At 37.2% G+C, this 27,680-nt stretch overlaps 5 protein-coding genes across 5 annotated transcripts; 2 read left to right on the top strand and 3 right to left on the bottom strand.

Moving 5' to 3' along the window:
- The first annotated feature begins 395 nt into the window (after positions 1 to 395).
- Positions 396 to 1,128, top strand: LOC125478362 (dnaJ homolog subfamily C member 7 homolog). Its single transcript, XM_048586510.1, has one exon. It carries the CDS (start codon positions 396 to 398, stop codon positions 1,056 to 1,058), a length of 663 nt encoding a protein of 220 aa, XP_048442467.1. The 3' UTR covers positions 1,059 to 1,128.
- A 3,440-nt stretch (positions 1,129 to 4,568) lies between these two features.
- LOC103952177 (dnaJ protein P58IPK homolog) lies at positions 4,569 to 5,264 on the top strand. The gene has a single exon (XM_009363724.2). The coding sequence runs from the start codon at positions 4,569 to 4,571 to the stop codon at positions 5,262 to 5,264; it is 696 nt and encodes a 231-aa protein (XP_009361999.2).
- Positions 5,265 to 5,787: 523 nt separating this feature from the next.
- On the bottom strand, positions 5,788 to 6,977 carry LOC103952178 (chitinase 2-like). The gene is made up of 2 exons (XM_048586150.1): positions 6,908 to 6,977; positions 5,788 to 6,629 (listed from the first exon to the last, which is right to left on the bottom strand). The coding sequence occupies exons 1-2, from the start codon at positions 6,975 to 6,977 to the stop codon at positions 5,788 to 5,790; spliced, it is 912 nt and encodes a 303-aa protein (XP_048442107.1).
- Positions 6,978 to 8,120: 1,143 nt separating this feature from the next.
- On the bottom strand, positions 8,121 to 11,093 carry LOC103952084 (peptidyl-prolyl cis-trans isomerase CYP22). Its single transcript, XM_009363614.3, has 7 exons — positions 10,840 to 11,093; positions 10,698 to 10,721; positions 10,490 to 10,577; positions 9,883 to 9,975; positions 8,951 to 8,983; positions 8,778 to 8,834; positions 8,121 to 8,374 (listed from the first exon to the last, which is right to left on the bottom strand). The coding sequence occupies exons 1-7, from the start codon at positions 11,007 to 11,009 to the stop codon at positions 8,264 to 8,266; spliced, it is 576 nt and encodes a 191-aa protein (XP_009361889.2). The 5' UTR covers positions 11,010 to 11,093; the 3' UTR covers positions 8,121 to 8,263.
- Positions 11,094 to 12,561: 1,468 nt separating this feature from the next.
- On the bottom strand, positions 12,562 to 27,618 carry LOC103952085 (protein unc-13 homolog). Its single transcript, XM_009363615.3, has 27 exons — positions 27,411 to 27,618; positions 27,245 to 27,277; positions 26,964 to 27,139; positions 26,816 to 26,880; positions 26,083 to 26,446; positions 25,556 to 25,622; positions 25,303 to 25,456; positions 24,157 to 24,324; positions 23,909 to 24,019; positions 22,975 to 23,184; positions 21,115 to 21,216; positions 19,852 to 20,082; positions 19,469 to 19,543; positions 19,027 to 19,110; positions 18,218 to 18,400; positions 17,953 to 18,108; positions 17,620 to 17,712; positions 17,407 to 17,478; positions 16,906 to 17,023; positions 15,955 to 16,133; positions 15,268 to 15,349; positions 15,025 to 15,129; positions 14,837 to 14,943; positions 14,190 to 14,267; positions 13,996 to 14,091; positions 13,368 to 13,463; positions 12,562 to 12,873 (listed from the first exon to the last, which is right to left on the bottom strand). The coding sequence occupies exons 2-27, from the start codon at positions 27,250 to 27,252 to the stop codon at positions 12,700 to 12,702; spliced, it is 3,354 nt and encodes a 1,117-aa protein (XP_009361890.2). The 5' UTR covers positions 27,253 to 27,277; positions 27,411 to 27,618; the 3' UTR covers positions 12,562 to 12,699.
- Positions 27,619 to 27,680: the final 62 nt, after the last annotated feature.

Genomic DNA, 27,680 nt, shown 5'->3' on the forward strand with positions numbered 1-27,680 from the left:
TTTTGATGAAACTATATATATTTTGAGCAGAAATCTTATTGTAATTGTTTTAAATATCTACTGGTAATCCTTGTTTCCCAAGGCAATATTATTAAAAGGGCTTAAGGATAATCAATTTAATTATCTACCAGTACATGAGGGTCAACCGACTCAGCCCTAATTAAACTTATCATTACTATTTCTAATTAAATTAGGAATAGTAATGATAAGTTTCCTTTTTCTAGGGTTTTCACTTGCTTTAAGTTACGCGTAGAAAAGTTGTGTTATATATATCTCCAACCAGCAAGAATATATTACCTTCTCAGTTCCTAATTTCATTCACCACTCTCTCTCTCTCTCGATCGATCGATAAATCTGCACCATGGCTCCTACTCTAAAATTCAAGCGTAGTTAGCATGGCCATCGGCAGCAGCAGAATCCCCAGCAACTCCATTCCTCAAGCATTGTGTCCTGATCACATCACCAACCTCACGCAGATGGCAGCGATCAAGGCCCAAGAGGCTGCTGAAGCTTATTTCACACTTGGAAACTTCGAATATGCAATCATGCAAGCCAAGACAGCGAAAGAGTTCGATCCAGATTTGCATGGTATCGAAAACCACATGAACGCATACCAAGTTCATTCTGCCGTGTCACACAAGGAAAACTTGTACCGTGTTCTCGGCATCGAAAACCCTACAGTTGCTGACTCGGAAACCATCAAGAAACAATACAAGAGATTGGCACTTGCCTTGCACCCCGACAAGAATGGATCAATGGCCGCCGAGGGTGCTTTCAAGCATGTTAAGGCAGCGTGGGACGTTCTCTCTGACCCAGCAAAAAGAGAGGCTTACGACAAATCTTTGAGACGACAGTTTCAAGCGGTTCATGGTTCCAATAAGCGCAGAGCTAGTGAGTGCAAACCAGCACAGCCGCAGAGGTCCAGTGCCTTCCCTCGCAAAAGGGCCAGTCCTGGCGGTGATGGGAGCTGCTACAAGAAAACAATTAAGATTATAAGAAAATGTAATCCAGGCCAAAAGGCAACTGTGATGATGGTGTCCGTATGCCGAGTGGCTTAATGTCCTCGCTTTGTACTTAATTTGCCTCCTTGAAATTTTGGAGTGCTTACTGTTGTATATGTACTTTTTATTCAATACAATTTTGTTGAATCAATCAAATTTTGAATCTCTTACACTGTTCCCGCATCCCACTTTATATTTTCTATCTAGTCATGATGTAAATGTTGGCTATTTATGGAAAGTAGTGTCTCTAGCAATCTATGGCAACCGAAGTTGGATAATCTTGTCAATAGAACGAGTAGGTAGAACATAAGAACAAAATAGATGGGTTAATATATTTAGAATGATAGCCTTGCTTTAATTAGCAGAAATAAATAGAAAACTAATGCAACGAAAAATAAAAGTTCCAACTAGAACATACGTAACTTAAGAAACAAATTACAAATGGAAAAAATAATTATACGCTCTTGCACGAGTGAGATCGCATGCGAGGAGGCTATATATATATATTTCAATCAGGTGCTTAGAATAGTTAGTACTATTAGTAATAGAATTGAGCAAGAAAGCTTGTGATTTTCTGTCATAGTAAAAGTTGTTTTCAGAAGAAGCATCCGCTGAGAAGATTATGACCCCATTAGTTTTGAATCCATTTGTCTGCAACAGTGTCAAAGCATCAAAAACTACTTAAACGGACTTGGACTTGATCAAGTTGGCTATAACAGAAGAACAAAAGATGATATTTTATTTTATTTTATTTTATTTTTTGATGAAACAAAAGACGATTTTTAAGTACATAAGTTAAAGGAAAATGAAAATGATACTCATCGCCGGGAAAATGACAAGTTGACACAACAGTTCAATCTTTTGATTGTCTTTTTAGAAAGCGAATGTCTCTATTGGATGAAGATGTCACACAACTTTTTTTTTTTATTTATTTACAAGCATAGATTTGGAAGTAGAGAGAGAGAGAGAGAGAGAGAGAGAGAGAGAGAAGGTGTTCGCCAGTTATGGGCATATCCTCCTTCCCTTTGAAACTAGAAGATTCCATATTCTTTTCTATCAAAATTTGACACATGTGCGAAAAATGTAGGCAATTGACAAAATGTAAGAATTCCTACTTCTAGAGAAATATAGTAATGTCCTCTTACAAATGAAACGTGGATGTATTATTTATATGTACATAGTGAAGCATTCTAAACTTCTCTCTTAATTTTCGATTCATGGGGTTGTGTTTTGTTATTAAATCTTTTTTTGGTAATTGTTATTAAATTTTATGTTATATAATTGGCTGATGTTAATCTTTTAAAACTATATATATTTTGAGCAGAAACCTTATTGTAATTGGTTTAATTATCTACCGTTAATACTTGTTTCCCAAGGCATTATTAAAATGGCCTAAGGATAATTAATTTAATTATCTACCAGGACACAAGGGTCAGCCGACTCAGCCCTAATTAAATTACAAATAGTAATGGGAAGTTCTACTTCTGGAAAGACATCCTCTCCTAATCTCTTCCACCAAGATTACCGGATCAAATGATCCGGGTCTTTAAAATTTGATTCAACGGTTAAAATTATTATAACGTTTAGAGAGGGCTTCTTTATTTAACAGTTGAATCAAATTTTAAAGGTTCGGATCATTTAATCCGATGGCCGATCTCTTTCCTCTACTTATATCCAAGTTTCCTTTTTTTCTAGGGTTTTTCACTTGCTTAAGTTACGCGTGGAAGAGTTGTGTTATATATATCTCCAACCAGCAAGAATATAGTACCTTCTCAGTTCCTAATTTCCTTCGCTCTCTCTCTCTTGATATACCTACACCATGGCTTCTACTTTAAAGTTCAAGCGCAGTAGCATGGCCATCGGCCGCAGCAGAATCCCCAGCAACTCCATTCCTCAAGCATTGTGTCCTGATCACATCACCAACCTCGCACAGATGGCAGCGGTCAAGGCCCGAGAAGCTGCTGAAGCTTATTACACGCTGGGAAACTTCGAATATGTAATCATACAAGTCAAGGCAGCAAAAGAGTTCGATGCAGATTTGCATGGTATCGAAAACTACATGACTGCAGACCAAATTCATTTTGCCGTGTCACGTAAGGAAAATTTGTACCATGTTCTTGGCATCGAAAACCCTACAGTTGCCGACTCAGAAACCATCAAGAAACAATACAAGAGACTGGCACTTGCCTTGCACCCTGACAAGAATAGATCAATCCCCACCGAGAGTGCTTTCAAGCATGTTAAGGCAGCCTGGGACGTTCTGTCTGACCCAGCACAAAGAGAGCTTACGACAAATCTTTGATACGACTGTTTCAAGCAGCTCGTGGTTCCAAGAAGCGCAGAGCTAGTGAGTGTAAACCAACACAGCCGCAGAGGTCCAGTGCTTTCCCTGGCAAAATGGCTAGCCCTGGAGGCGAACGGAGCTGCTATAAGAAAACCTTTAAGATTATAAGAAAATGTAATCCAGGCCAAAAGGCAATTGTGATGATGGTGTCTGTATGCCGAGTGGCTTAATGTGTTCCTCGCTTTGTACTTAATTTGCCTCCTTGAAAATTTGGAGTGCTTACTATGTTGTATGTACTTGTAATTTCTCCAGCCATTTATGTTATATAGCCAGATTTTGGATAATATTATCAAGAAACAAGGTAGCACAAGGGGAATGACAGAGATCTTGGGGTTAATATTTGAGAATGATAAGCGTTCTTTTATAAACAACAATTCATAAAAAATTAATACAACAAAAAGAAAAATTCACAACCAGATCGAATACTTTACTTCAAAGACAAAGCCACAATTAAAAAACCAATTTAATCTGCTATGTAAAGGCGCAGAAAAAGCCTCTTGCGTGTGAGAAAAATGCACATACCGCATATACAAACATAAACCAAAATAAATAATGCCAAATTGTACACAGAGAAAAATGGGATGATTATCCACTGAAGATGACAACATAGCCGGGCTGGTGGGGGATATTGGCGTGGTGGCAGGGCCGGAGGAGGTTGCTGGGTTTGTATGTTTTTTTTCTTTCAAAATATATATTCACTTTTTTAGTAAGGGTAAATTGGGTCTTGGCACTTTATGGGGGTGAACTTAGATGTGTGTTGAAAGTGTGACTAGAAAATCTCTTTTTAATTATAGACAATTATATATATTAGGAGATATGGTAGTCATTTATTGATAATTACCGAGTAAAATCTTCGAAAACAATGTCATAGGTTCATCAAACGAAACAAATCCAACTCATGTATTAGGGCCAACTTAGCCAATCCAAGTTCATATAAAGTTTCTCATCTTGGAACTATATTTGGAGTAGGAATGTTCTTGTTGAGAAATCCAATCCAATTAAGGATTAGAAATCCTATTTTAACAAAATATACATGAATTGGTCGGTTCCTAATTCAACTACTAATAGGAATTCAACTTTCTGCCCAAGTATCCTTTTTTTTTCCTAGGGTTTTAAGGCCGCTTAAGTCACGAGTATACCCTACTTTGTTTCTGGTTCCTAGTTTCCTTCACTACTCTCTCTCTCTCTCTCTCTCTCTCGGGATCGATATATGTCTCTACACAATGGCTTCAACTTTAAGTTTCAAGCGCAGTAGCGTGGCCATTGGCCGCAGCAGAATCCCCGGCAACTCCGTTCCTCAAGCATTGTGTCCTGACCACATCTCCAACCTTGCACAGATGGCTGCCGTCAAGGCCCGAGAGGCTGCAGAAGCATATTTCATGCTTGGAAACTTCGAATATGCAATCAAGCAGGCCAAGGCAGCAAAAGAATTTGATCCAGATTTGCATGGTATGGACAGTTACATGACCGCATACCAAATTCATTCTGCCGTGTCACACAAGCAAAACCTGTACCATGTTCTTGGCATCGAAAACCCTACAGTTGCCGACTCAGAAATCATCAAGAAACAATACAAGAGACTGGCACTAGCCTTGCACCCTGACAAGAATACATCAATAGCCGCGGAGGGTGCTTTCAAGCATATTAAGGCAGCATGGGACGTTCTCTCTGACCCTGCTAAGAAAGATGCTTACGACAAGTGTTTGAAAAGAAGGTTTCAAGCGGCTCATGGTTCCAACAAACGCAGAGCTAGTGAGTGCAAACCTCCACCGCAGCATAGGTCCAGTGCCTTCCCTCGCAAAAGGTCTAGCCCTGGTGGTGATGGGAGCTGCTACAAGAAAACCATTAAGATTATTAGAAAATCAAATCCAGGCCAAAAGGCAACAGTGATCATGGTGTCGGTATGCCGAGTGGCTTAATGTGTTCCTCACTTTGTTATTAATTTGCCTCCTTGAAATTTTGGAGTGCTTACTCACTGAAGCCGAGCTTTCTTTTTCATGAGTGGTTTAAGTTTAATGTAAGTTTGTTGTATATGTACTCTCTATTCAATACAATTTTGTTGAATTAATCAAATTTTGAATCTCTTGCACTGTTCCCTCATCCCACTCTATATTTTCTATCTAGTCATGATATGAATACTTTCTATTTATTGGAGTAGTGTCTCTAGCAATCTATGGCAGCCGAACTTGGAGAATCTTGTCAAAGACCGGGTAGAACATAAGAGCGAAAAATATCAAATAGCGTTAATGTAGTACGAATGATAACCTTTCTTTTATTAGCAGAAATACTTAGAAAATTAATGCAACAAAAAAGAAAAATTCGCAACCAGAACATACATAACTTACGAAACAAATCACAAATGAAAAAATAACTATACGCTCTTGCACAAGTGAGACCGCATGCGAGGAGGCTAAGTATATATATTTCAACCAGGTACTTAGACTAGTTAGTACTACTAGTAGAATTGAGCAAGAAAGCTTGTGATTTTCTCTCATAGTAAAAGTTGTTTTTAGAAGAAGCATCCGCTGAGAAGATCATGACCCCATTAATTTCGAATCCATTTGTCTGCAACAGTGTCAAAGCATCAAAAAAGGCATCCCCTTGAATTCCTCTTCCATCTACTTCATAGGCAGGCAACAACTTTTCCTTTCCAAATTGTGTGGCTCGAAGTTTGAACGCTTGCAGATATCCCTTCGCGGTAGTAACCTTATCAGTGTAGAACTGGTGATTGACATAGTCTATAACATCTGCATAGCTATCAAAGAGCTGAACATATGGCGCAGTTGTACTGTAAAACGGTGCAATGCTAGCAACAGAAACGAGTCCTTTGTTTTTCAAGCCAGTGATGAGCTCGCCAATGCAAAAAGCAAAAGAACTCGATGAATTACTGCTCGTCGGGTTTGGGAAGTTTTCGTAGTCTATGTCAATGCCATCAAGATGGTAAGTGGTGATTATCGAGCCAAGTGACGAGACAGCGTTAGATACCCATTTTTTTGGGTTTATTGGATTGTACCAGTGAAGGACTTGATCACCCAAGCTCCAACCTGAGAGGCTTACCATGACTTTAACATTAGAGTGTTTTTGCTTGATGGCTGCAACAGATTGTGGGGTTAATGTAGATTGCCAATATGGTGAGAATATCCCATTTTGTTGCTTGCCTGATGAGTCTGCATCAATCGCAAACCCGAGTATGAAATGGAAGTCGATCGCACTGTCAATCGGTACAGAGTCAAATGTTATAGGAATTCCAGTGGCTCCTATGTACTCCATCATCAACTTCCCATCTGAATCATGTGTACGTACATAACGTCACGGTTAACGCACAAGAAAAAATATTGGATATATGGCTAATGATGGCACATATATACAAAGTGAAAAGAAAATGCAATTGTCCCATATCAGAGAGACTAACGAGTGTGCTTCCCCTTGCGTCCTCAAGTTTGATTCTCCCTCCCCGTAATTTATATTAGTTCAGAATATCGCTCGGATAAAAGGTTCAATAAACATTTTATGATAAATAATTATGTACGGGGATAAAAGTTGTGAAAATAGTACTGCTTACCACAACATTGTTGAAACATGAAAGCAACTGCTGCCGCATAAATGAGAGAGAGTTGAAGTACTTGAGCCATCCTTCTTTGATTTTTAGCTTGAATGAAGATATGAAGAATGAAGGAGTTAGGGTCTAGTTTTATAAGTCCATTGTAGTTCAGATTCAGCCGGCCGGCCTCCGAAACCGAAACCAGCACAATGTGGAGTAAGCTGGAAAGATTGTGTACTAATGAAATAAACAAGAGTTTTGAAGGTTACAAGAATTTCATATATAGTTGTTTATTAACTAAGGAACTGGTAATAGTAATATTTTGGTGACCTTTTTTGTGGCACTACCAAGGTTCAGTCGATGTTGCAATTTCTTTTAGAAAAGTAAAAGCATCTTTCTTGCCTCGCACGGTTGCTTCACGACAAGAATGGCTCATCGCCGCCGAATGGTGCTTTCAAGCTTTGTTCAACACAGCCTGTGACGTTTTCTCTAAACCCTGCCCTGGCAAAGGCATACGACGAGTCGATAGATCGATGGTTTCGGTTAACCATTTAGATTTTAGATTTTTATTTCGACGGAAAGGATGGATCAAGAGGGGTGGAGGACGTGTAGTGGGAGGAGGGGGGAATGAAGGAAAACTTTACGAAAGAAAAGCTACTTAAATAGATTTGGACTTGATCAAGTTGGCTATAACAGAACAAAACTTAATTTCGATTCTTAAGTACATAAGTTAAAGGGAAAGGAAAATGATGTTCGTCACCGAAACAATGATTTATTTTTATATTTCATATCGGAAAAACTGAAACCCGGATCTTTGAAGGAAAAAAACAATAAGGTGGCGTTTGTTATAGAGAGGATTGGTTTGGATAGGATAACTCGCTATATTGGATACATTTTGAAGGAATAAATAGAAGATAACTTTCATACTTTGTTCAGGTTGAAAGTTACTCATGAAGAAAAGGTATCCTTACTAATCCTCAAGTTGAAGGTTCCCCCGAAGAAAAGTTATCTGACTATTTTTGTGGGGATTTGTAAGAATACCTTTTCTTCATGAATAGCCTTCAACTTGGACAAAATTTGAAAGTTCGCATCCATTTCTTCCATTAAAATGTCTTCAATATACTCACTTATCCTATATAAGCCAATCCTCTCTTAACAAGGGCCACCTTAGTGAACAACAGAAAATGCATATGCAATAAAATTATCAAGTCTATGAACAAAAGGATCCTTCATCTTAAGAAGTCAGAAGTCAGACCATTATATTATTTTTCATTAGAATTACACCCATAGAATGTTTTTACTGGGAAAATTAAGATTCTATTGGTTAAAAAAGTTTTTACAGTTAACCATCAATAAAGCTGTTCATAAACTCAGGATTCACATCTCTCCGCATTCAGCAATAACACAAGCTAGTTTAGGGCGATTGTTGGGTCCTGTAGCCACATTCTCAATCTTCCTAACAACCAAAAGACCATCTCCAAGCACTCTCTACATAAAATTAACAAAAAGAAAACAGTTTCAGTACTACAAAATAATTGGAAGGTTAAACTTAAAGGCAAACAGGTAATTTAGGGCCAGGTGACAAAAAGGATAAATAGTCGGTGGAAATCCCTAGGACAACTTATGCGTGTTTGCTTGCTCACGGGTGTGTGGACTTGTGGTTCCTAGAATCATTTTATGCAAAAAGTTTCACAGTACAAAATGACTTGTATCAACTCAGGATAAGTATTATTAAATTCTCATTCAGGATTGATGCATGGTAATACTTATTATGACTATTGATTGTTTTTAGCAACTAAATAACGAATTTCTCTTTGATTAGTATAAGGTGACTCGTACGTTTGAGTAATATAATGCATTATTGACAGAAGAGAGAAGGATCATAGCATACCCCGAACACAACATGTTTATTATCAAGCCAGTCGCATTTCGCGCAAGTGATAAAGAACTGAAGTGCAAAAGCAAACAAACATTAGCCACAACTCTGTGTGTGTAAGAGAGAACCAAAGAGAGACAGTTTTGCTTTATCTTATTATCAATTAGAAGCCAGAGTTATTGAATTACCTGGCTCCCATTTGTATTTGGTCCACTATTTGCCTGAAAAGGAGCAAAAGATTATATCGATTCAGTGTCAAAAGTAGACTTTCATGTTGGAACTGAAAAATATATGTGTCTCAGTTTGTATGTGCGTGTGTAAAATTTTCTGTCTTCAGACAGGATCCTCAGCCAATCAAAGAATAAAATCTTACAAGAAGTAACAAATAATAAGACCCTAATACAGGTTATTAATTATGCGCATACACCTAATAGGTTAATGGCCATTGGAATCCCATCAATTCCCAGTCTTCTTTCCCTGTTCTAAATGAATATTGCAGCAAGCTATAAAAAGGTTGAGGATAAGAGAGAAGGACAAAAACCTACTGGTACATAAAGGTCTGCCAATACAGAAATGCCGAAAGAGCAATGAACATGTTAATAACACTACAGAAACAATTGAAACTCATACTCCTTCCAGAAAACCAGGAATGCCGATGTGATATGCTAATATTACTCTTCAAAAGTTGGATCCTCCATTTTGAAAGTCTCTCACCCAAATTTCACCCAAAATCAAAGGCTGGTGAGACTTTAAACTCCAAACTCACTCGCATATAAGTAAACCAATGCCGGTGAGACTTTGACATAAAAGGACCAATCACTAGCAAAAGTACAATTTTTTGTACTGCCTAAGAAAGGTTGAAAAAGTACAAAAGCTCATCATTGTAAATTCAAATAGAAACTAATTTTTTGTATCTCCGAGTACAATTTTGTTGTATTAAAGGACTAAATAAAAAGCTTAACCCATTTTAAATTCTACACACATAGAGATTCTAGTGCACATGGGAATTGTAACATGAAGGTAAGGTAAATCATACAAATGTTGGATAGGATCCAAAAGTAAGGGAAAAATACAGCAAAAGTTATTGAATAGTACTGAATGCAACATGAAAAATGCATACCATTGACAAGAGGCCAGGACCAGTGTGTTTGGCATCAAAAGTCTCGTCATCAAACTTAAGTCCATAGATGGAAACACAGCCACTACCATCACCCTGCAAATCAAGATCTTCATTATATAAATCTCGCAACAGGCGGAAAAAAAACTTGAGCATCAATAATTGTTAGTAACATCGATGTTTTAATGTTTTATTGTTTCAGAATTATGTTAACACCAGATCAAAATTTGTTACGATCAGGGCATTGCATAACCTCATGAATGAGTACAACCTCCTTTATATGTGTACCCTTTAGTGTCAAAACACTTTAAGCTAGAAATAACATTTCCCCATTTTCTATCCAAACGATATCTATTTTAATTAAGAAAAGTAGAATGCTATTGTACACAGTGTTGTGCACTGATTAGAGATGACTGGGGCAGAAGTTACACATTGAATGTATTACAAGAACATGGTTAAAATAGTTTCGATTAAAAAGACCACCTAGCTAATAATAGGTATGCATATTCATATTCAGAAAATGGTAACAAACCCACAATGCCAACACCTTAAAGAATCGAAACGGCATATGTAAACAAAAGCAGATACTGGTTGAAGAAAGAGGAAAAACCTTGAGAAAGTCACCAGCTTGAATCATGAAATCCTTAATCACCCTGTGGAATTGGCACCCCTTGTACCCAACTGGCAATCCAGCTTTTCTGCCAATTTACAACATCCAATTCAAATATTTTTCACAAAATCCAAATAATTAGTAAAATCAAAATCCCCAAAATTGAAGAAAAAAAATAATAGGTTTGTGCGTTTGGGGCTTGCCCTACCTGTACTCGCCCGTGCAGAATTGCCTGGAACAAGTAAAGAGAAGACAAGCAAGCTCATTAGGAACGAAACGACGACGTCTTGAACGAAGAAGTGGATGACAAAAGAGGAATAGTAATAGAAAGAGAAAGAGAGGGAAAATGCCTGAAATTCTCGGCGGTTTTAGGGGCTATATCGGCGAAGAGCTCCATCTTGATGCGACCGGCGGGGATGGTACCGATGGTGATGTCGAAGAAGACGATAGGGTTTTTAGGGTTTGGAGGCCGCAGATGCCACTCCACTCCTCCCCCTGCGTTCCCTCCACCGGACGCCATTGAAATTGATTAAAAAAATTGAGAGAGAGAGAGAGAGAGGAGTCTGAGTGCTTTCTGACTTGGCTGTTAGTGAAGCTTTAAGCTAGGGTTTTATTATGGGTTTAAGGGGGATTGATTCAGTCCGAAATCACCGTTGTTAATTATCCTTTAAACTTTATGCTTAAGCCGATCTCCCCCTTCTAATTTAAAAATATCGATGTAAAAAAAAAAAATTATACTTATATTTGTTTACAGAAGGCTACTTACATGTACATCCTCTTAAATTCAACTCGAGTCTTTATGTCAGTGTATTATCTTAGTAAGTAACGTCGTGTCAACCGATTAAGCTAATGAGTAATAAAATTTAAACTCAGTGATAAACTTTAAATCCACACCTAATCAACCAAAATAACAGGAGTTACGACTTAACTCAACTGTCAATTCCCATTAGTGAATTCTTCTTTAAATAGTTCTATAAAAGAAGAATAACTTATATGATACATGAATATGCAGGCTGAAGCTTAAGCTTAAAAACAAGACGGAATTAAGCTTAAAAATAAAATGGGCTTTATCAATACACCGTAGCTAATGAACAACAACCAAGCCCTAAAATTGCCAATGAATTGTAAGCTAATGTTGTAAATGGGGGAATTGATTATGAAGTTGGTAATGAAGAAGTTGTTTGATTAATTTGTGTAGGGATTTCGATAGGTTGACACGGATGGATGGGAGTTTGCTAGTGAGGGTTGATGGAGAAGAGATTTTTCGGTGCGCTGGGAATACGGCTCAGTACATTAATTGTCGCAATACAAGTGGTTGGATATTTTTTAGGAAGAGATTTTTCATTATGCTAGGAATACGGCCCCATACACCAAGTGGCATAATATAAGTGATTAGATATTTGGCAGAAAAAAACTATGATACTTGATGTATCTATCCGTATCCTTGCACGTTGAAAATTTTCTCTAATGGGAAACTAATAAGCTTAATTAGGATTAATTAATGTAGTAATTTAGAAAGGTTAGATAATTAGGTTGTGTTTTCTTAAGGTGAGCATAAGGGAGTGGAGAAGTGGATTAAGCGTCATCATGGGCTAGCAATAATGTGGTTCAAATTCGTCTTTCACAAGTATCGAACCTAAGACTTCTCACATATAAATGAAAAAAAAATATCATTAGACCGTAGTACTAAGTAGTAGTTTAGAAACTAATTTTAAATGTATGGAGAGAATGAGATATAAAACATGTGTTCGAATAAAATTTTCCAAAAAGTAATTATGAATGACTTGTGATCGTCCTTCGTTGTTCAAATGGCTGTCAAGGCTTAGAAACAGAGGATTATAATTATGATTGTCAAAATAAACGCCTCCAAGAGCGATATAATTTTTCCGTCATATGTTCTGAGAAACTAGTCACGAAAACGAGGAACGGCGTAATCACCTTCGTTTGACAGAACCATCACCCGTCAATCCCGCAGAGTAACTCTTTCCACCGCGGTAATGTAGACAGAAAGCGCATTGCGTTCTATTTGCATCAGATACATGTTTTATTTTCGTATCTTAGGGGAAAAGATCTACGAATCCGAAAAAATACAGATTTAAGACGTAGCATAGCTCGTATTACATGTACATAACTTACACAAACAAAGATAAAAACAATGAATTAAGCTTTACATTTCCATAGAGGAATTTTCTGAAGAGCAAAGATAACCCCTACGCCGAGGACTTGGGTATCTTGTACTGTTTCTTGAGGAATTGAGAGGCCTCTGAATCACCTCTGTGACATAATACTCTCAAAAGGGTCTTAGAATCAGCCCCTAGCTTGCTTCTACCACCCTGCATTTCCAGGCCACCAGAAGACTTCAAGTCGTCGATCAGTTCTCGAGTCTGCAAACAGAGCGAGTAAAAAGAAAAGGGACCCAGAAAAAAATGGACGTCAGACGTCTTATGTTCAATCTTATACCAAGATAGTAGACATTGTCATGATCAAATATTGAATTTGCGAGTATTGCGTGCTTATGTGTATGTGTGTGTGCGTGTGTGGTCGAGCGACACATTAAGCTTGGCGATGAATGCTTGTTAGCTGATCCGCTACATCTTACAATTTATTTCCAGTCAATAAGAATATTGTTTGTGGCTTGTTCTATGGTTCGAAAAGATGGCTATTTCTCTCTTTCTCCCTTTTTCTATTTTGGTTCTTGACAAACCAACTTGTTAAATCACAGCGAGAGGATTGTGAAAAAAAATGAATCGGAAAATGGCATCTGTCTAGATGAACATTTTGCGTTTTAACACTTATTCCTAGTGGCAAAAGAATAGTATAATGCCTGAAATAATCTGATTCACTTGTAAACCTTCAACCAGAAAAAAGATGAACTAACCTCGTAGCTGTGTAACTTTACTACATCCCGAACACGTGCTACCTGATTCTCAACAACTCCTCGCGGAAGCCCATCTCCTCCAGAGATGAAAAACTCCTGTTTTACATCCACAATGACACAAATTAAGAGCGTGTTTACAAATTTGAAAGTCTGTATCACACAAAGTAGACAAGTCTTGGAGAAATCTAAATACATAAATGAGACCAGTTCAATTCTTCTTTCGCCAGATGAATTTCAAGCAACTTTCAAATGCCTCCTTTTTGAGTTTTTTTTTTTTTTGAACACGCAACGGAACAAGTGAAGATTAAATTTGAGGAGATAGGATATGCAAGTTTGTTGTTTGACTATCTATCTTCATTATTCTTGGTATTAAATAGTTGTTGGCCTATATTCTAACAGTCCGTGCTTTTAAGAAGCAAATCCAAGAATTAATCCCAACAATGACAGCCCCGAAATGCAGGTTGATTCTCACGTGTTGGGCCGGGCCCTCCAATGGTGAGGGGTTGTCCCCATGTGAGGACAGTTAATAACTGTTTGCCCACAATCTAACATCTTAAACTTTTGAGAATAAGGGTCAACCAATAAACATTCGTCACTTCCGATATTCAAAGGGGCACAAAGCAGGTACCTTGAGGACCTCCAAATCTTCTTCTAATAGCTTTGCATCTCCCACAGAGAAAATTCGTGAAGGGCCACCATCTAATAGAACACGGAGTAAACCATCCTGGTAAAAGAGCAAAAAAATTAAACATCCAGTGAAATATAAATATGTTACAGGATTTTTGACAGATTTGTTCAAAGATGCAAGGGTGTGGAGGAGACCAGTGTTGCTTGAAGAAGACTTGTCACAATGCGATCCCTGAGTGGTTCCACAATTATAGCACATAGTTGACTAAGTTCCTGCAATAGTTGTCTTCAATATCAATAAAAAAAAAAATTACATGGAAACAGAAAAAGTAGTTGAAGGGGAACTAATAACTGAAGAATAACATAGTTGACTAAGTTCCTGCAATAGTCCATCTTTACGTTCTTCTGAAACTTTAGCAATATTGTAAAGAACTGCTAATTATTCAACCCTACCAAGGTTGTTAGAGGACGGAAGTCAAAATTGATCATATGAATATCCAATTTTGATGTAGTGCGAGCATGATTCATATCATCAATAACCTCCAACAAAAAAGTTATGTCATGTTGATTGTGCCACGTCCCAACTACAACTACCATTCGAACCTATTATTCAAGTAAATGCATCTTTCTAATTGATGAGATTTAGCTCAAACCCCCAGGGCACCCTCAATTTAATGGTTAGACTTAGACTGTACTACCACTATGCACATGACAATAAAATTGGCACATGGAATTATATACAATTTAGGCGAAAGGGGTTCAGAGGAGGTAAATAAATGATATGCAGTGTGATGAATACCACATAAACTAGGAAAAAAGCTTCCAAAAGGGATAAATCTGACCGTATCAAGTGGTTCGTACACTGCTTCAAATCTTGAAAGAGAAACACTTGGTTTATATAAATTGTCAATAATTGGTTCCCTCAAATCCCAGAAGATAATCTTAGTTCCTGCAAAAAAAAGTTGCTAAATTAACAAGTGATCTAGATTTCCAAGGAATTGAACATCATTTAATAATGAAATTCTTGTACCAGTGAACTCGCAAATTCGATCTATAGCAGCATTTATATCTTTTCTACTGCCATCAAACGTGTCCTTTTGGGTGAAACTTTTTGACTTCTCGTCCATGGATTTCTCTACAAACAAGAGGTCAATATATCAGCCCTCAGAAAGATTGTGAGTAAATAATAGCATATGCATTTCTCAACCTAAACTCTTGTAATTGGAAATATTTCAAACAAGTATAAAGTTATAAACCACTTTTCTACACATACTGATAAGTTTTTGGCGGGGCTGCTTCTTCGTCCATCGCTCCCAAATGCTATCTTCCAACTTATTCAGCTGACTGATTGCATACTGTGAATAGCACAAATTATACCAGACTGTTTTAGATAATCTTATTGGCAGTCAAATTACTATACAGAATAAAGTATATGGTCAACAAACAAGCTTAAACATAAAAGACGTGGTGTAAGAAATGAGATGACCTTCAAATATGGATGCAACTAAAGGTCATTAGCATATTATTATAACAAAGTGCCATCCTTCCATATGAAACTTAGGTCTCATTAGCATCCATGTTTTTACTGGAAAAGTATACATCTATTTCTAAAGCCAACTCCGTTATGACTGTAGATTGGCCAGTGCTTCTTCAACAAGTTAGAAGAGAAAGATATCACTTTGATTTAATTTTGATCCGTGTACAAGGATGGAAAATATCAAAGAATGGCAGGCCGCATTTAAAGATTCACATACATATAACTAATCATTTTCTAACTCAGGCAGCATACAATATAAGAACACAAACATTATAAGTTCATGGGAAGCCTAGAAGAGCTATGCTTAGTTGCATTTAACACTAATATCATTTAGAAATTCCAAGAGAGAGAGAGAGAGAGAGAGAGAGAGAGAGAGAGAGAGAGAGCAGGTTCTTAACGAAAAGAAGCTAAAGCTGAACTTACATGAAGTGTGTTTAACTGAACACAAAGGGTTGGAGTCGTTCTAAAATTAATTTCAGTAGACCTTCTCTCATCAGGCAGCCTAGGATCAAATAGTTCCTTCTTTACAAAAGCCTTTATTCCAACTTCCTTCCTGTATCTTGTAAGAATGGGCACTGGTGGAATTAAATCCTCCTTGGTAGCTGCATGACCAAAATAAAAATCCAAGGTCCACGTGGGTAGAATAAGGGCAGATAACAAGGAAGAAAAAGGATAAAACCATTTGTAGCACGGAGAGAAGAATGAAAAATCTTGTTTGCTTAATATACACAGTTGACCATTACTGGTACTCAGACTTTGCTAGTTGGAGGTCCCAGGTTCGAAACCACAAACCACAGGACCCACTTCTTTGTCCGTTTGGAAGGGGCACGTGAAGAAGGGTTTAGCTTCACGTGCATGATGGGTTGCACATGATGAAGGGTTTAGCTTCATATATAGAATCAACTCATTCCTTAACAGCTTAATTTTTTGGGGTCCAGTGGTAAAGCAAAGAACAATTGAGCAAAATAAGTGTTACACTAATATCCACCAAGAAAATCAATTAAAAATCAATTATCTATAAGGCCAGATAAACAATTTTTGGCAAGGGAATATAAGCGACATAGAGTAAAGGAAACATGGAAGTTTTCAGTACTGTGACAACACACCATGACCAATTTAGAACTGTACAACTCACCCCTACACAATGACATAATCACAAGCGCACACAGGACTTAACCTACAACCTTTGTGATGTTGGAAAAAAAAAAATTTGAGAAGATTGTGATGTTGGAAAAATGAAAATGAGAAAAAGTTTCAAGGGCAAACAAAGAGCTAGGATCTCTATGAAATTTTCTTAACTCCTGCAAATCCTCAAGACATAAATTATGGGTTCTTTTCCCTTTTGTAAATTTAGTTCTCACAAATAGCACCTACCCAACTTGTCAATGACACGATTAGCAAACACCTGAAATGCATTGTCAACCCCACGAAACAAACCACTCAATTCTGTAGGCCTCATTGGAACCTTGAGATCAAAAAATTGGTCAACAGTCTGCACGAAGAGATGTTTACAAGGAAACACATCAGTATTGTTAAAGGTAAGGTAACTGACCATTGCCAGAAACAAATAATAGATTTGAATACCAAATCCAACAAGTACGTCCAAATAATAAAAAAAACTGATTTATCACTAAGTGTATGACATGTTTGTTAAATTTATATGCGGTAAAATTTGGTGGCCTCCAATAGGAATAACCAACAATATTGTCAACTACCCATGCAATTTTGTTTTAAAATAAATAGGTAATTTGTTATAAAGACATGCAGGTATAGTAGTATACCGTATACACATAGGTAAGTTATTAAAAAGACTACATCTAAAAATCTCCAAAATCTACTATATACAATACCATACCCAAAAGAACAAAGTCGTACCTCCTCCACAATCCTAAATACTTCAACGATTGAACTCCCATGCCGCTGTTGAGGCGATATTGGGTCCCACCTCTGTCAAATGATCACATGAATATAAGAAACTCAACAGAGGAACAATGAAGTGGGGAATGTAGGTTTTCAAGATGAGAACAAAATATAAACTAACACAAAATATTCAAAAATAAATAAATAAATGATAATTGTAACTTTTACCTCTTGCTGAATAGCCCGTTCAACCCAACCTAAGATCCTCCCAAGTTGCGAATTGACCCAACGCATCACCAATGTTCCAGATATAGATTCAATCTAAGATAATATAAGAAGCTTAATAAGAAGATGGTAAGAAGCAATGCAACTGGTGCTACATAGTAAACCAGACATCTTGTTTGCATCTTTGTAATTAATCAGCTTTAACTTAGCGGAACCAAGTCTATCTTCCAATTGTGTGTATCCATGACTATAAACTATCAGAATAAGTTCACTTTGAATTTTGAAACTAAAAAGAAATAAGGAAAAAATGTAATGTATGAAAATCGAGCCACTCACCTCGTATGGAGCTATTTTCCTACAGTATACATTTGCAGTTTCCTCTCCACAAGTGGACGTAATAAGTTCCATAATGTATTGCTCAAGGTTGTCAGCTGCCGGAAATACAGATACTACATCTTCCGTCAGATGTTCAGCAGCACCAAGAAAAGGTTTCTGAAATAACACATTAATACTAAGTTCTCATCCACCTAAAAAAATACTGTATTATGGACAAAATATATGTAAAATGTAATTCACATTATGAAACAGCATATAAGCTTACCAACTTGTTGCCATAAATCCGATGAAGGAGTGAGGCTGAGACAGCAGTTGCTTGTGGATGCCTCTGGGATAAAATTGGCATGAACATGGTTGCATCTTTTTTCAAAAGTTTCTTCGTCTCTTCCGCAAGCAATGCCAAAGGATGTTCATGCTTTAAGTCTGATTTTTCAACAGAATGTAAGATCTGTACGACAAGAAAAAAAGTTGAAAAGGAATACTTAAAGCCATGTTTCAGCACAAAGTCTTTAATGAAAAATTAGAGTATATCAACACTGAACTTCAAGGGTTATCATCAGGTCTGGCGTGCAGTGTGCTCGTTGTTATATTATATATACGCATATGAGTTCAGTGAAGAGTGTGACCATTAGATAAATTGTGTACTTGACGCTAAACAGATTTAGCCACAACAAAACACGACAGTCTGTTATATCCAAAACTTATATGCTTTCAGGAGAAACTTAGTTCACCAGATTAACAACCAATGAAACATAGCAACTGCAGACTATGTTACTGCTGCATAATAAGAACAAACATCAATCCTAAAAGAGAAAAGCCATGATCCACACTGTACAAAACAAGAGCAATGAGGAAAACATGATTCACATTTTCCTCAGATTGACATAAAATGCACAATGACGAGAGATGCAAATAAAAGGCCTTCCCCTTCCCGTTCTAATACCATGATCATTGTTGGTCTACAAAAGTTCCAAAAGCTTAAGTTTAACATTAAGTTTCATCTTTATGAAATACTAAGCTTGTTAATACTACTTTGTCAGCCAACAATCTTATAAAATCATCTGTAACACTTACCCTTGTAAATGCGTTCTTAATAGAAGATGATATATATAATTCTATCTGATCTCGATCTGTGCTGGAGGTAGATTGCAGCATTGCCTGTCAAAAAAGAAACTTCAGCTTTAAACATTTTACAATTTGGCAATACATTTGGATTTCTGTCATTTTTATTAAACCAAAAAAAAGGAAAGAAGAAATCCAGATATTGCAGTTGGGGAAAAATAAATTTCATCACACAAGAAAAATAACTTCAAAATGTTGGAAAGTGATAATAGTTTTATTCTACAAGAACCATGGAGCTCCTCGTCATGTCACCAATTGGTGAAAGTGGTGGTGAGTCCCACCACTTCACCTGACACCTTAGCAGTGCAAACGAAGTTTCTCCCCACTGATGAGAAGCCAAGCATTATTCTCTAATATAAGTCAAGCACAAAGTTTCTTTTGAGTCTACACATACTGCTTCAGGTTCCTCCAGCAGAAGCCTCCGAGCAATCATCGCAACTGCTACTATATTCTCCATCAGACCTGGCACCTATAATGTACATGAGAAGTTTTAAGAGAATTAAGTCACAAAACTAGGAGAATTCCTTGGTAAAAGTGACTAAAAGTAGAAAAGAGCAGCATAAGGTATATGCATGGGTATATAACAACATGATAGATCATGCAAGCAGTGAAAGGGCACAACGCATATGGTAGTTATTTCCAGAATAGTAAAAGAACAAGCATACAGAGATTAAAAATAGTTATTCAACAAAAGCTAGCATCTGCCTGACAAAAGAAAAGATCAAATTAAGCACAAGGTCCACACCCAAGTATAACAGTCCTAGGATTTTACCCTACCTCGGCAAAGTGCAGATGGTAGTCTCCTAATTGCTTATCAGCCCACTTCTGAATTGGCAACAAGAATGACTGTAAGAAAGATAAATCTTGGTACCCCTGATCACCTTCAACTCTACAATGCAAACTCTTCAAGTGTGACCTCTCCTGTGGTCCCCGTTGTTCCTTCAATGGTATTTTCTTTAACTGTTCAATGGCATGTTGTAAAATTCCTTGCTCGCTAGTAATAACATGCTGTGATCACAGAACCAACATAAACTGTGAACGTGATGATTTTGATTAGCAAGAATTTCCTAATGGAACTTCCACAAAATGTTGATGAGAACAAACAAAAAGGAAACAGAAGAAATAGAAAGAACACAACTAGCTGAACAAAAAAATTCAGAATTGAAATGAATATAAATTTTTTTCTAGAATGGAGCGAATCAAAGAAGATTAGAGGGTAGATATTTGACATAATAGAATACCGACACAAGAAGCCACTCATCAAAGACATTCCAGTGATTCCACTGTGAGTATCTTTATACTAGAAACCATCTAAAAACATGCATGCATGAATTTATTTACCTATATGACAGATTTGTAGTAACCATCTAAAAACATGCATACATGAATTTATGTACTTATATGACATATTTGTAGTACACTTCAGTTCTCCAAGAAAAGAGTTACCAGTTCAAAAGTACAAGAAGAAATGTCAATTTGTTAAAAAACAAAGCTGAAATCTATTACCAGTGCCATTCAGTGCAAGTTTCAAGATGCTCTAGGTATACAGTTATACAATGTTGGAAATACATGAGGTTTCCCAAAATATGAAATGCCAGCAACATGGATGAGAGGTTCATGTGAGGGGAGAGGAGTGCCTCCCTTTGTGTAACTCAAAGGCCTATAGGTCCGAAGGGCCTCAAACTAAAGGAAAATTACCATCAAGATGTTATATAACCATATATGGTATCTGCATACTGCACATATGTATCTCTGTGTGCGTGCGTGCGTGCGTGCGTGCGTGTGTGTGTGTGTGTGTGTGTGAGAGAGAGAGAGAGTCCTTTGTTAGTCCACATCTTCCAGTGAATATATGAAGAAAAAAAAAAAAATCTTTCTAGAATATAGATTATAAACTCTAACAGTATGTGACATGTCAATCGTACCCTCCAATCTCCATCACAAAATGAAGCTATAAACAATTACATTATATAAAAAAAAAAAAAATCATTTTTGTGGCTGTAGGTCATTGCAAATAGTAAATAACTCTTGTGGGTTTTATACCTGACGGAACAAGACCCATGCATAGCAGGTGTAATGAATGGTCTCCGTGATTCCTAAAACACGCCATGTCGACTTCAATAGCTCGAGTATTTCTTCCACTTCCTGAAAATAAAAATAAGCTAGAGACTATGAGAGGCAGAGAAAGCCTAGCTTCTGTGTTCTTCATAAATTTCATATCTGGTGACTTAAGAGTATTTACAACTGGAGCCTGCATATAATGGACAATGGCTGTTATTGATTTTGATGTTTGTGTAAGGTTAAGTAATTTTTCACATTTAATTTTTTAGTTAAGAGCTGAGTTATAGACTCTTTTTTTTCTGACAGAGGCAGTACTGAAATATCATAAATTGTGGACAACTTTGTATTTAGTTTTATAAATTGTTGCGAGTCCAGGAATTCCTCAGACTTGCAGGAATCTTGAGAATTAAATAAATCCATGTGTTTAAGAAGTAGTTACCCTAAATGGATAATAATCTTATTACTACTACCTTGGTCTAAGACTATAGTTTAGTCAACTATACTTAGGAGCTGCTATAGGAACTCTAAAATAGTCATACTACAGATAAATTGTGCTTAAGAGGAATGCAGTATGACTGATTTGGAGTGCCAAAAAGAATTCCCTGACACCGTTTGTGAAGAAAGTTAAGGTTCCACCATAAAACCAATTGGCAATATGGGTAGTAGCTCAACTACTTATAAGCATATGCAAGGCCCCTTCTCCCATCAATGTGGGATTCATTCTCAACACGCCCCCTCATGTGTGGCGAATTTTCAAGCCTAACACGTGGACAACACAACCCGGTGACGTGGAGCACGTGTGGCCGTTGGGCTTCACACGTGGGACAACCTGCTCTGATACCATGAAGAGAGTTGAGGTTCCACCATAAAACCAATTGGCAATATGGGGAGTAGCTCAACTACTTATAAACACATGCAAGGCCCCTCTCCCATCGATGTGGGATTCATTCTCAACAATTTGAACTTTAACTGTGTTCTATCTCTTTCTCTGTATGTTGTTCATCTTGTTAGAACAAACCTGGTTTTTCTCTTTTATCATCTCTTCAAGATTATAACTCTTGTTCCTTTCTTACCCAATTAAAACCCTCTATGCCAACATTCCAAAATATTACTATGAATGGGTAACCTTTCCGTGCTGCCAGAATTCTGAAAGTATCCTTCTATGGTGTCCATCAGTCTTCAGCCATCAAGATTCAACCTTTTCACTAATAAAACCTTTGGACATAATTTTTTAACCCTAACTTGGTAGAACCCACCACATACTCAAATGTTACATTTCCTAGATCACCCAACATCACTATCCAGTAAAGCAAACTACAACTATTTTGCTGTACAACTTCTGAAATCTGTGTTTGATTGCAATACCAAGTTGACACTGAAAGTACGCAACAAATCCAATTTTCAAAGAATTAGCTAAATGTCATATTCAGGGTTGTTTGGTAACAGTTTTTTCGTTGGGGAGGGATAGATGAAGACAAAATGTTGGTGAAATCATATCTGAAAAGAAAACAAAATACTAAAAGCAATTCAAAATAGTTGTTATTTCACACATTCTCCTGAATTTATCCCTTATTTCTTCTTCCTCCCTACCTCCTTTCTAACATACATTTTCCTCTAAATTTAATGAAAAAGAACCAAAAGCTAACGCAGAAGTATTATTGAATGAGCCCCAGTTAAATTCAGAATTTCAAACAGAACGGAGATCCAACTCCAGAAAGCTTCTAAACCTAACCAATCAAGCAGAAAGCGACTTGGCAACATAGATGAAAGCACTTCTTTTGTCGATTTAAATCCTCCTTTGGCGGAGTCATGCTACCGTTGCCAAGAACAAAAAGTACTAACCTCAGTCAGCTTTCCCTCATCCAACATATCAAAGACACTGCTCAGCAGTTTCTCATACAGTCTAACGTTCAAGTGATAACCATCTGCCCAGTGGCATACTTCACCAGTTAAGTCACCACGAGCAGGCCTCTCAGCAAGTGGAGTAGCAATCTCTCGAAGAGTTCTCAAGCATTCTGTTCTTTGGAGTTCACCCGTGGATGGTGGAAGAGACTGCAATCAAAAGAGAAGGAAAAAATGGAAATGGAAAAAAAAAACAGATACATTAAACACGAAAGCAATAAATTATATCATGAATACTACAAAAAGATATAAGGGAAGTATCCAGATAAGCAAAAGAATAATGTATCATTCATTTTTACCTTATATATTATGAAAAGTAAAACATTTTGATTTGTTAAGGAATCAGCCAAATCTCTACATTTTCTTTAACGCTCCAGGAACAAGTCAGAGCCTTCAGCAGAATGTACAAATTCAATTGACCAATTGATAGTTTATGAATGTGGCCAACCAGAAAGGCTTGTAATTTAACAACTGGCTGATTTAAGGCAAGAGAACTCCTTTTTATGGAAGAATAACATTAAACTCCATTTTATCAACTCAACCTTTCAAATCAACGATACCAAAAGGATAACCATTTCCAGATAAACTATCAACAATACCTTGAAATGGGTTTAGGGTTTAGGCATGTTTTGGTTTAGGGTTTAGTGTTACTGAAGGAAGTGAGCTGTGTGTTAGGCTTGCTAGTGTGGGTATAGGAGCAAATTTGGAACACATGGTGGGTTTTCTAAGAATAAGAGTTTTAATTGCAAAATGTGGTATATTTGGAATGCAGGATGAACTCTGGGTTCAAAATCAAATAGAAAAACGTAAACTTTAAATGTCTTATTCTCATAATAGGGTGCATTGCAACCATTTAGATAAATAGAAGACGCACCTCAGATTCTTCAATCTTTGCTAAAAGAATCCTAAACTCACTCGCCTTGCGTCCAGACTCCCCAAATCCAACAGCAGGGAAGTTAAGAAGCCCCTCCTCCAAAATATTCAACTGTGACAAAAAAAAAATGAGAATTTCTCAATTTGGATGTCGTCTCAGATATGGTAACCCTCCCTCCAGTTTCACCAAATAGGACCAATAAAACATGCCAACAGAAAATGAAGGAGACTGTAAGGAATTGAACTTACCTGCCTATTCTGCCACCGTATATACGCCTTCTTGTCAGAGAATTCCGTTCGTGAAATACAACATAAAAGTTCCAGAGGAACTAGTATGGTATCCATTCTTTTTCCTACTTTTCCTGCTAGGGCATTAAGCAGCCCTTGTCTAGTCCTGATGTCCATTGCCTCAGATATCTGTGCATTCATAAGTATGGCAAATAAGAACAAAAAGAAATACAACTCAGCACAATGGAGCATAAAGAACCATATCAGCAACCAGCAGGATTTCAAAAACCCTTCTAGCTGATGCCACATATACTACAATCCAAATTAATGAGCAATAGATAAGGTCACTCAAAGAGGAATTGATTCAGTATGTACCCAAACAATGGAAAGAAATAACCGATCCTCTTAACAACTTTTACGGTACATAGCAGCTCGAAGTGACAACCACCAATGCACTACAAGATTAACATATGCATGTACCGTATCTAATTACTGGCCTACTGTTAAATATAATTATAATATTATACATCACAAGTGCTAGGAACTAGCAGAACCAGATGATAATGTGGTCCATACTCCATAGAACTGAGAAGCTTATACATGATAATTAACCATCAGTTAATTAACCCTCCAACTTCAAAAGAAAAACATTCCATAAACTCCTTCGTGCTTACATAGTTTTTAACTACTACCTACGGGCTTGTTTAGTACTCTAGACTGAACTGTACAATTTCAGTCCGATGCGAATGTATAGTTTGTATTGTATCCACCTTACTACTATATGGGGGTACTGTACAGGACTAAGAGGCCGGATATGCTGTACTGTGTCACATATTGTAACGTTTAAGAGGACAAACAGGACTATACAAACATAAAATAGGTTTGTAAAAATAATTTTATTTGGGAAATGAATATGCCCGCGAACATATTTGTAGCTACCATTAATAAATAAACATAATTAATCTCTAAGTCTTATCAAAAACCATCTATGTGATAGCCTCGCAAGTACTTCTGAAAATCCATATGCCAATTGCCTATCTATTTGGGATGATGGGGAAGTTCCATATTTATAATACCAAAAATTAACTCAACTATAAATGGAGAGGAAAGGAACAAGGAAACAGAGTGGTATTGCATCTTTTTGAAAAGTAAATGACTACTAAATACCTCCATTTGGACACGCATGGTCTCCAATAACCCAACCAGTCCAGGGGCTCGTTGAGACTGGCTCAAAGCATTTTCATTTCTACTTCGTCCAAGTTTCCTCATCAGCTTGGACCTTTTGTCTTTCTTTTTCTCTTTTGAAGGCACAATGAGACCCCTGTTCAGACAGAGAGAGGGCAAGCATGGATGGTGTCATAACAGAACATTCAAGGCATTACAAAGTATTTGCATACCAAATAAGAAACTGAAAGTATACCCTGAAGCACCAGCACATGCTAAAAGGACTTCATATGCAGTTTCACGGAGACCATCTTCTGTGATAGCTGAAAAAGAAGAAAAATTATGACAACCATGACATGTTTCAGTTTTCATCAGTCAACCTAGGAGATGGAAATGCAATCTTGCTGCTGATTGCCAAATGTTCGTCAGCTATCTAGAAAAAGCAGACAGATCTGTCTGTACAGTTACTACAGTATACCCGTAGGTCAGTTACTCTATAGTCTATAAGACTATGCCTTTTTAGAACTTCCCAATTTTTCTAATATCTAACAAATATATCCAAATTTCAATAATAGTTACAAAAAAATTGTGGGGCACAGATGCGTAGTAGTTATAGATTGAAATATAGCCAGGGCCATAACACATGTTTTCACTCTTGACTAACTCACCATATAGGTATGAAACAATCTACAGAAATTAGTGTTCCAGCTATTTTGCACCTTGGCTCCACACAAGACACAACACTAAAAGCACCATATCCACCTAGGCTTTGAAATCTAGTACCTGTCTTAAAAGAAGGCAATCCAAGAGCAAGATCAGCAGCATCATTTCGTGTCCTTCGTGAAATGAGGAGACTATCAGCCTCATCAATATCATCATCCTCAAAATCTTCAATATCATCTACCGTAAGTTCCTGAACTTGTGTAGAGTTAAAAGATTCTGATTTTGACACACTTAATGCATCCAGGGATGAGTCAAGGTCAGGAACAGATGATATGACACCAGGAGGCGGCATGATAACAGGAGGCGGCATGATAACAGGAGGCGGCACAAACTCAGGAACAGGAGGCGGTGCCCTTTTTGGAGGAGAACCAGAAAAGTCAGGATTCGTAACCAAAAAGAACTCGCCAGCAGAACCTGTATTGTTCTGGTAAAGTGGAAATAATCAACAAAAAACATATAAATAAGCAAATAAAAAAATGGAGGAAATGAACATGACAATAAGCAGAAGATTACTGATTAGGAATGAAATGTTTTGTGAATATCCTAATCCAAATTACAAAAGAAAACAAACTAATATATAAGTTATGTATTTAACCGCAACCCAAAAAAGAGGAGTAAAAGTGGAGGAGCTACAGAAGACCATTTAAATAGGAATTATATATGCATGATGGGTCTTAATTGCAATCCACATTACCAAATTTACAACCAGATTCAAATTCTAAAGCTGAAAAGGAAAAATATCCGCTAATCCAAACAAAATAACTCACTAAATCATGTCATGAATTGCACATACCATTTGGGGCAACCCAGTATGGTCATGGTAGTCTCTAATAGCTTCCGAAAGTTCAAGCATTCCACCTACATTGTCAAAAACAGTCAGTGTGTGCAAACAAAGAAACTCCAACTCGAAAAATGGACAATAAATAAACGCAAGAAACCACCTTTCTTAGCACAGTTGAGCACATAATCAACACTGACTTGGTCTAGATCCACATCATCCAGCGTAACCGCACCGGGAGGCATTATAACCTTCTTAATCAAGCTACCCGCAAGTATAAAATCAAGAAGTAGGCGCCTGTCGCGGCGAAACCGCTGTAAAAGCTCCACCGCATTTTCCCTGCATTCGATCATCAAATTGAAGTTCATTTCTATTGAATGCAGCTAAATTAAAGAATAAAAAATATACATTTCCAAAAATTAATTAGTAAAGCTTAGCACTTACTCGTCCATCACGAAGCGACTCCAATTATTATACCTGTGATAAAAAAAAAACCACAAAAACAAGAAAGCTCAAGCATAGTGCAAAGTTGCGTACTTTGCTCTGTTTGGCAAGCAAGAAAATGAGAGAAGAAGTAATCGAACTTGAGGAAGAAACTCCATTTTCATACCTCAATTTTCTCAGCAACCAAACACTGATTAGAGCATTGAGTTTGTTTGAGTGAGTGAGAGAGAGTCCAAGGCGGAGCTGAGAGGAAGGGAAGTGAAACGGCGTAGTTTTGCTCGGTGTTGAGTTGGGTTTGGGTAAAGCTTGAAGCGGAAGTCCAGGCAACGGGTTCTGAAGGCGACGAAAAATCCCTGTTGGTGAGATTTGGATCTCAAAAGTCTTCTTTAATCATTTAATTTTGTATTTTAACCTTTTCTGCTCACTTTATTCACTT

Source organism: the organism of the source record quoted next, unplaced genomic scaffold (assembly GCF_019419815.1).
Source record: "Pyrus x bretschneideri cultivar Hongxiangsu unplaced genomic scaffold, Pyrus_bretschneideri_v1 Contig24, whole genome shotgun sequence".
NCBI classification, from domain to species: domain Eukaryota; kingdom Viridiplantae; phylum Streptophyta; class Magnoliopsida; order Rosales; family Rosaceae; genus Pyrus; species Pyrus x bretschneideri.